Source organism: Nyctibius grandis, chromosome 2, assembly GCF_013368605.1.
Source record: "Nyctibius grandis isolate bNycGra1 chromosome 2, bNycGra1.pri, whole genome shotgun sequence".
Taxonomy (NCBI): Eukaryota; Metazoa; Chordata; class Aves; order Nyctibiiformes; family Nyctibiidae; genus Nyctibius; species Nyctibius grandis.
The window spans coordinates 5,958,417-5,967,665 of NC_090659.1; the positions used below are offsets into that span (position 1 = coordinate 5,958,417).

A 9,249-nucleotide genomic window follows, 5' to 3' on the forward strand; every position below is an offset into this window, starting at 1 on the left:
CTTCAGACCTCGTCATCTTGCAAGAAACACCTCTGACAGCTGTTGTGTCAGCTGGGAGCTAGTGGGCAAAATACAAAAATTATTAAACTCCAGAGTTTGTAATACAGGGGCGGGAGAGGGGGAAAGAGAAATGACAGTGATGGCTTCTGTCTGGGTTTTCTCATCTAATGCAAACTGCTGAAAGTCTCTTGTAAGAACAATTGCAAAGACTGGTGATACCTTTCCCAAACTAAGGTTGTGCAGAGTGGTCTCATGTCTCAGCTTCTCTGTGATGTCCCTAAGCTGCTGGCCCATGTGCCAAATCAGAACACCTTTGCAGGAGACTGCTGCTGCTGATAGTGGGGTTTGTCGTTCCTGTAAGGAGCCTCAAGTCCCTATTCCTGCTAGACAGCATTGAATCTCTGGCAATGAATTCAAGGCCAGGGTCTTAGTGACACAGCCTGAATATGTTTACTCTGAAAAGTGCAAAACCCATCCCTGGGTTCTGGTGTGGCTCTTAACGACTCATCTGCACTCAGAGGTAAATGCCCACTGCTCTGTCAGTACCCTTAGCTGTTGACAAGCTTGCACTGCTGGTTTTGAGGCAAGGGCTGTTCTTGCGCTCATTAGCACTGTGGCTTGGCATCTAGAGCATGTAAAGCAAGATTGGCCAAGGTGACATCTTTGAGGACTTAGAAAGCAGCCCACAAAGGGATTTGTTCATTGTGGTTATCTTTGACTGAACCAGCTGGCCAGGGCTGGCTGGAGTGCCTACAAGGTCATTCTAGCTCTTCTGGGACTGGGAACATGGACTGGATGCTCTGGGGGAAGGAGGGGTTTAAAGGTGCCAGCCAGTGAGCATCCCACAGGATCCCCTACCCAGGTGTGCACTGCATACTGAGGTCACTCCCCCTGCCCTTACTGGAGAAGCTGCTGCACAGCCTCTTCCAGAGACCCATGCTGCCAGCACCATGGTTGGTCTCTGCTTTCTCACATGCTTGGAAAGAAGGTGCACAGGCTTAGTGCTTGAGGCAGTTGAGAAAAGATTCAAGGGAGATTGGGCTTCTGGGGGTGGAGGGCTGAATGTGCTGAGCTGGAGCTGTCTGCCTGAGTTCTTCATCAGGTGGTCCTCAACCAAACCTCACTAAGCCACCCACCATCAGCAATGCTCTGGCGGCCCTGGCACAAACTGTGTGGCCGGGTTTGGTGCTGAAAGTCAGAGGGGCCATGCCTGGCCAGGTGTGTGAGGTAGGGATGAGGACATGAAGAAAGGAGTGTCTCATGCTTCTCTCCCTTCTGACATCTCCATAAGGAGGACCAGCTGCTCCTTATGATCTTACGCTCCCTAGTCCCTACTGAAGCAGTGTCTCAGAGCACTGTGTGTACCCAGCTCACCGGAGGTGCCCCAGCTATCTGGCTGTTTCCCTTGGTGTGCAATGGCAGAGGGCTCACAACACTGGCTTGCTGTGACACTGGTAACCCATGAATGCACCTTGCTGCTGCTGGGATGCTGCGAGGGCATAACCCAGGGAAGTCCTTTCATCTACAGGAGAAGGCAGGGCTGCAGCTGCACTCAGCTAATCAACACAGGATGATGCTAGATACGTTTAAAGCTACTACGCTTCACTGGGAATGGCTTGGCTCTATGCTGCAGGCCTGTGCCAAACTAATAAAATCATGTTTTAGTTCCAAGGTGTGTTTTCTATCTTCTTATTTGTGATTAGGGTTTAAAACCTGTGTGTTATTTTACTTATAATTTCATTGATGTCTGAGGGTTACTTTTTTTTTAATTTTGTTTCTTTGTCTACTTCAAGTGTATATTTCCTTCATATTTAAGGTAATACCTTATGCTTCAAGGCTGGCAGCTGTGCAAATCCCAGCTGGATCAGAGCCACAATACACTACCTCTTTTTCCAGAGCAAAACAGATCCCAGATGATCCATCCCTTTAAAACTTGGGCAATTTATGCTCCCAGTACTACTGATACAAAAAAGTCATAATGTAAGTGCAGAGTCTTGGTGCTTTTCCTTAAATACAACAAATGTCATCTCAGTTATATAAATTTATACAGGTTAAAAATGAGTATGTTCTCCTTATATGAACAAAAGCTCTTAAAGATATTGCCTACACCGCACAAGCTTCTGGAAGGCTTTCTTGAAATCTTCATTAAAGATTGTGTAGATTAGAGGGTTAATAAGGGAATTTATATATCCCAGCCATGCTAGGAAATTAGACATGTCTTCTGAGATGTGGCATCTTTCACAGGTATTAACAACTACTTCTTTTACAAAAAAAGGGAGCCAGCAGATCACAAATGCCCCCAAGATCAGACCCAGCGTAGTTGCTGCCTTTCTCTCTCTTGTGCTAGAGATTCTCTGTTTTTTCCAGGACTTCTCGTGCTTAGATTCAGACCTGGGACTTCGTAGGGCGATATTGATTTTATCGCAGTCCACCAGGGGATCTGAGCTCTTCTCTGCTGTGCTGGGCATTGAAGCCGATTTGGTGCTTCTTTCACCTGCGTCCAAAAGGACTTGTCCATTTACCTCCTCCCTTACGATCCGGCTGATGCTTCTTCTGTGAAATGTCTTTGCTGCCTTGTATATCTTGTAATAAAGGATCAGAATCAAGGCCAGTGGGATATAGAAGGCGCCAAATGTAGAGTAAATGGTGAAAACAATGTGGTCGTGTTTGATGATGCATTCGTCATCCCTGCTGGTTGTCTGGTGCCGCCAAAACAACGGCGGCATGGAGATAAAAATGGATATGATCCATACCACTGCGATCATGATGCCAGCATGCTTAGGTGTCCTTTTCCGTGCGTATTCCACAGCATCCGTGATTGCTCTGTACCGGTCCAAAGCAATGGCAGAGAGATGCAAGATGGAACATGTGCAGCACGTAATGTCCACGCTCAGCCAAATGTCACACACCACTTGCCCCATGATCCAGGTCTCCTTTACAATGTAGACAATGCTGAAGGGCATCACTAGGACTGCCACAAGGAAATCAGTCACTGCAAGAGAGCAGATTAGGTAGTTGGCAGGGTGGTGGAGCTTTCTTGTCACAATTATTGCAGTCATCACGAGAGAATTGATGGCCGTTGTCATTAGTGCAAGCACAGACAGGGTAATGGAAATGAGAATCTTGGATGTCACCCATTTGAATAGTTCTTCTGATGTACTGTTTTGTTCAGTTGAGTTTATTAAATCCATGTTCCCTTTTAAAAGTGATCTTTACCAGCAGCAGTTACCTGTTGGAAAAGAAAAACATTCAGAAAGTGCATCCTCAGTCTCCAGGAAGTGTTGTTTTCTGTCATCTTAAAAGACTATGGGCCCCAAACTTACACGAACCTCAGACTTATCACTAGTAATGGTTCTGGCTCCAGGCAGATTTTCCTGGCTGGCACTATGTGGGATGCTCTGCCTCCATAATAAGGGCCTCCTCTTTCTCCTTGGTCGTGCTGTTGAGCAGGGCACGTTTGCATGGCAGCCCTCCTGCTAAATGCTTACTCTGAATAGGTTGTAGTGAGGTCTTGAAACTGGTTAAATCTCATCCTAAAGTAAGTACTAATACTGCTTTTATGCTAGCACTGTCTTCTCCACTAAGCTTTGTAATGACTGTTGGAAACTTTAATCCAGAAGAACCAGGCATAATGCTTCTTTTCTCTGTATAAACTCCCTTTTCCCCATCAGTATGTGAGTCCTTCCTTATGCATAGATAAGCATGGGCTTTCTAAACTGGGACATCGTTTTCAGGAGAAGACAGAAATGTGAAACATCGCAGCACAAAGAGGAGAAGAAACAATTGTGTGTTGAAAGTTTCATTTTAGAGCTTCCTCTCACGCAGCTCTAAAATGAAACAGCTGAATACATTTTGAAGCTTCAAATGGTTGATTTATTGTCTAACTGAAATATTATGCGCAGATTAGAGTCTTGAGCACATCGTGACTTTTCCTTAAGTTTTGCTATTGTGTGGTTGCTGCCGAAGAAAACTGCAGAAAACTTGGATGCAAGTTGTTCTGCTAATCACTCTCTCTACAAAAAACAGTATAACTCCTCTTATAGCTCTGCTGGAAGCAAAAAGCAGGGAAATATGGATGAAATAAATTCCCAGTTATGTTCTGAGGACGTGCACCCTACTTTCTTATCAAGAAGGGTTTCTGAGCGCTCTGTGGGCTGCAGGTGAAGTACGAGTTTCCAGCTTTTTAGACTAGAGCTTGTAACTCATGGTTAAGAGGATCAGAATTCATCCTCTTGTGAGTTTTGACGTGCGATTTCTTGTGCGTGCAAGATTACCAGATGAAGTGGGGTTTCCTCTGCTAACTTTTGGAGTGTAGTGAGTGGGTTGCGCTTGTGTTGCGTTGGGTGCTGCACGTAGGGAAATACTTAAAATGAGTAATTTTTCTTAGGAAAAATGAGTTTCATTAACGTAACTAAAGCTTTTGGTATTATGCTGGAGTGGCTTAAAAATAATCTCATATACTATGCATAACCTTGGACCCAGCTCACTAATTTGGTTTGATACTCTTAACCTCATCATGAGTCACCATCTCTGGAGGTGTTTAAGAAAAGACTGGACATGGCACTTAGTGCCATGGTCTAGTTGACAGGGTGGTGTCAGGGCAACGGTTGGACTTGATGATCCCTGAGGTCTCTTCCAACCTGGTTGATTCCGTGAACCTGGGCAATGCTTATGTGCTATTGTCCTACTCAAGAAGGTTTTTAGCATTGCTTGACCAGCATTTAATTGTATGGAAGAGCAAGGAAAGGAAATGTATTTTACGTGGTGATATTTACAAACGCTGAGCAGAATCTTGTCCCGTGCATGAGCTGATTACAGCATGTGTGCTCTCTTTCTCTCTGTGTTCCTCTCTCTGACCATGAAATACACTTCACATGCATAAAAATAGGTCTTTCATCATGTCAGTGTCACCTTAAAACCTTGTGAATCCACAGTAATTGCTAGTTTGCAGATATTTTTGTCTATAGCTAGCTGCCTTCCAGAGGAGGAACAGGCACATACAGTATTTTCTGGTGAATGTTTGACCTCTGCTAAATAAATCTTCATTTTTGAGCTTGTATAAGTACATGGAAAGAAAAAGTTTATTGGGAAAAACTGACTTCTGTTGATATCCAGCAGTTTATCATATTTTAGAACAGTTACTCACTATGGTTAATTACCTTAGAAATTTCTGCCTCTTTGGATATTAGTCCTTAATTGCAAGAGAGCAAAAAGCAATTTAGAGGTAACGAAAACTTATTAATAGGTTTTGAAAGATTATTCAGTTTGAGACTGTGGAGTAAGGAAAATAGTATGGGTGGGTTAGCAAAACTGATGTGTAGGACTAAGTAGGTTTCCTTAGTGCTGCAGTGATTTGGAGGCTCTTTATAAGAAGCACAGTGACAGAAATGTGCTTACTTGCCATGCGCACTAATTTGGCGCCTCTGTGTGGTTTTAAGATTATCGGCCGGTACACTTACACTCAGATTTCATTCAGGTTGCTAGCATGGAACCACAGCACTACTGAAGACTACCACACTGAGTTTTTAGTGTACTGCTGTTGGACAGATTCGCGCAAGGTTATTGGGTGATCGTTAGCTAAAAAGATTGCTTTATAAATATGTGGAGTTGAAATGCTGACAGCATATAAGAACTACTACTTCTCTCTCTTTTGATCTCTTCACTTCAAGAAAGATGTTGAGGTGTTGGAGCGAGTCCAGAGGAGGGCGACCAAGCTGGTGAAGGGTCTGGAGGGTCTGACCTACGAGGAACGGCTGAGGGAGCTGGGGTTGTTTAGCCTGGAGAAGAGGAGGCTCAGAGGTGACCTTATTGCAGTCTACAACTACCTGAAGGGAGGTTGTAGTGAAGTGGGAGTCGGCCTCTTCTCCCAGGCAACTAGTGATAGGACAAGAGGACACAGCCTCAAGCTTCGCCAGGGGAGGTTCAGGTTGGACATTAGGAAGAATTTCTTTTCAGAAAGGGTCATTAGACATTGGAAGGGGCTGCCCAGGGAGGTGGTGGAGTCACCATCTCTGGATGTGTTTAAGAAAAGCCTGGACATGGCACTTAGTGCCATGGTCTAGTTGACATGGTGGTGTCAGGGCAATGGTTGGACTCGATGATCCCAGAGGGCTCTTCCAACCTGACTGATTCTGTGATTCTGTAATTCTGGATTTTCTCTTGCTAAGTTGAACTCAGTTCAGTCAGTGGCCATCACTGGCTTCTGTCCTCAGCAAGCAACCGAATCACTTTTAGGAGTATGAAGGATGATCCTGTAAACAGTGCACTGGATTAGGACGCAGGAGAGCTGGCTTCTGCCCCTCTGCTGTAGGTTTTCCTTGTCATTTTTTGAGGAAATTCATTAAAGTGCTTCAGTTCATTCTCTGTAAAATAGCTATAGGAGTACTTCCCTGCCACTGTACTTTGCATATTTGTATTGCCTTCTCTTAGTAGCCTGAATTATCTCTTGTATGCATTTAGTGCAGGGAAGATCTAATCTCGGGTGGTACCCCCAGGTGCTGTGGGCATACTGGCATAACTACACACTGTATGTTCGGCTCGGACTTTGCTGTTATACCCATGTGAGTCTACCTAGCTCTTGCCTCACAGAGCAGGCACAGTCCCTTTGCCCTGTGGTGTGGGCATCTCCTTATGGCCACATACCTGACACAAGACTTCAAAAGGAAGCATTGAGGACTTGGAGCCCTCTTCTCTGGGTAGTGAATTTCCTTTGATGAATGAAAAAAACCTTGTAGCCATGCTGAACTGAAGAGAAATCTGTATTTCAACAATTGTAGAATGGGTTCAGCAGTGACATGTAACTACTTTCAAAGAAATTCTTACAGTCCTGATGTTTTTAAGGGTACTTTTGTGGAACTGGCAACTCAGTGCCCTTCTTGAAGGGCTAAGCTGAATCTATCAGCATATCACTAATATTTCTTATTCCATGGAAGCTGCTCTTGCTGCAGTTGCAAGTGTTGTCTTTTATTATTGCCTTTTCAATATGCAGCTGTTGTTGGAATATCCTTTTGAAAGGCTTGAAGCTTCAGTTCTGTGTATTGCATTACATCGTCTTGAATTTAAGATTGGTGAAAATGATGTCTTGTACTTTATCTTCATTATAGATCTTAACACAGTAAACTGATCTATGACTGCTATTAAAATACAAGTATGGTATTTCAGTTGACTCGTTAAAATATTGGCCTTCGCTTGCTGAATGAGAGCCCTGTAAACAAAAGGAGCTGCTGTTCACCTAAGACAGTGTGTCTGCTATCTTGGATACAGGAACATTATTATTTTTTAGGAATTAGCCACTTCTACAAATCTTTTTTCCTTCCCTCCCAGATATGGCACATTAAGGTGACCAGAATTAAGTACTTTCTTTTCTGTGAAAGCACATGTATCATCCTCCTGGTCTTGTTTAGAAGGCATGGGGGAAAACATCTGTGCAGCCTTATCACAAAAGTAAACATTGAATTTGTCTAGTGGCCACTCAAAGAAAAGGGAATGTTGTTGCTGCTCCTCAGTTTTGCAGGAGCATGTGTATATGTTATTAAGCCCATACCCAGCCATTTATGTTTGAGATTTACAAAGTAGTAATAAAATTGCTCTTGTTCAACAGCATTAGTCTATCCTTCCAGGTTTGGAAAACAACACTCCTCTGCCTTTGAGTAAACCTGGAAAATAATATGAAACACTGGTTGCTGGAGAAACATGGCTGGGAATGCCTTTGGGAAAGGCATCGTGAGCCTACTCTTTGGGATCCTGAATTTAGACTGAACTGTTAGAAGTTTACAGCTCTTGATTTTTGGTCCTGGGTCATTTTATACTGCTTTAAGCACTGGCAGGGAGAAAACTCGCTGATTAGAGTTTAAGTACTGCTTTTGAATACAAGATTTCTGAGTGTACTGGAGGGGTGTGTGTTTGCTTTTTTCCACGTGGGTTCCTTAGCAAAATGTGTCTTTAATTTAAAAACAGTAACAGCACTCAGAAAGCAAAATGAGCAACTGACTGACTGAAGGGTATTTAAATTGCTACAGACTGCAACAACAGCCTTTGTGCCTTTAAGTAAACACAAAGTTGTGCCAGTGGCAGAGACAGATCCTGCCCATCTCTCTCGCTCAAACAGGCTTCAGCTGGCTTTGAAATGATGAAGTGTTTCACCTGCTAGCGAAATCCCTTGCTCTATTGGCCAAACTGATCTGTAAACCAGTTAGAAAGGCTCAGCTTTCTTGCTCGTGTGGAAACTGAGCCTACAAACTTCTTGATGGAGGGGAAGGCTCTGTGCTTGCTTTCAGCTATCCTGGTTTTGTTACCTGTTCCTGTATAGGCTAACCAGACACTTACTGGAGGTAAGACTAAAATAACCATAGAAGGATAAAGTAGTTATAAGTACCAGCCTTGCTTGGAGCTAAAATTGCTTCTGAAAACAGTATTTATGAGCTTGTAAAAATCCTTTCTGATGCGGCTGTGTGCCTTTAGATACCAACCATGTGATGTACTAATGACGATTACCTTAGTAATGATCCATTGTATTAAATATGAGTAGAGTGAAATAATACTCTTTTAGATAAAACAAATCTGTTTAAAGAGGGTGAACTTCTACTGGATCTGATAGAGGCTCTGTACTCTGTTGAGCCTGAACCCTACAGTCCCAACAGGTGAGGAAGAGGAGAGGAACATTTTCACTTGATTCTTAGTGCCCTGTCCTTAAATTCTTTCCTCCCAATAATTCTTTCTAAGGCTCCTAAAGACACAGTGCATCCCCTGGGAGAAGGGAGGGGTGACTGGCAGGTTTATGAGAGGAGTTACGTGCCAGCTGAAGGCAGTTGCTGCAAACCTGCCATTCCTGGAATGCAAAGTAGATGTCTATCAGCAGTGTGAAGTGTGAAGCAGAAATCACAAGGCTGTCAGCTTTCCTTACCCGATCTGTATTTCTGCATGCTTAAACCCTTCCCCCTGCCACCGCCCCCCATATCTGCTCCTTAACTAGGAGATTATTTCTAGTTCTTCATCTGTCAGCAGATATTCATATGTGCATGCTGAGCTAATGCTTTGGATTCCCTGTCTTGGGTCGAACTGTCTTGAGTCCACTGGGCTGAGCACACTCTGGACCTGAAATGTATGGGTAAGCTGGAGGAGTAACTCAAAAGCTGTTTAGGTTTTGCTGCTTGAGTCTCAGTTAACTGGAGTTACCTATCGTTTCCACTTGTAGAAGGTCATAGCAGACCCATTTCTACAAACACAGACCACAAATAATTACAAAATCAC

At 43.7% G+C, this 9,249-nt stretch overlaps 1 protein-coding gene across 1 annotated transcript; it reads right to left on the bottom strand.

The window, feature by feature from the left end:
• Nucleotides 1-2,090: 2,090 nt before the first annotated feature.
• On the bottom strand, nucleotides 2,091-3,191 carry HTR1F (5-hydroxytryptamine receptor 1F). Its single transcript, XM_068395174.1, has one exon. It carries the CDS (start codon nucleotides 3,189-3,191, stop codon nucleotides 2,091-2,093), a length of 1,101 nt encoding a protein of 366 aa, XP_068251275.1.
• Nucleotides 3,192-9,249: the final 6,058 nt, after the last annotated feature.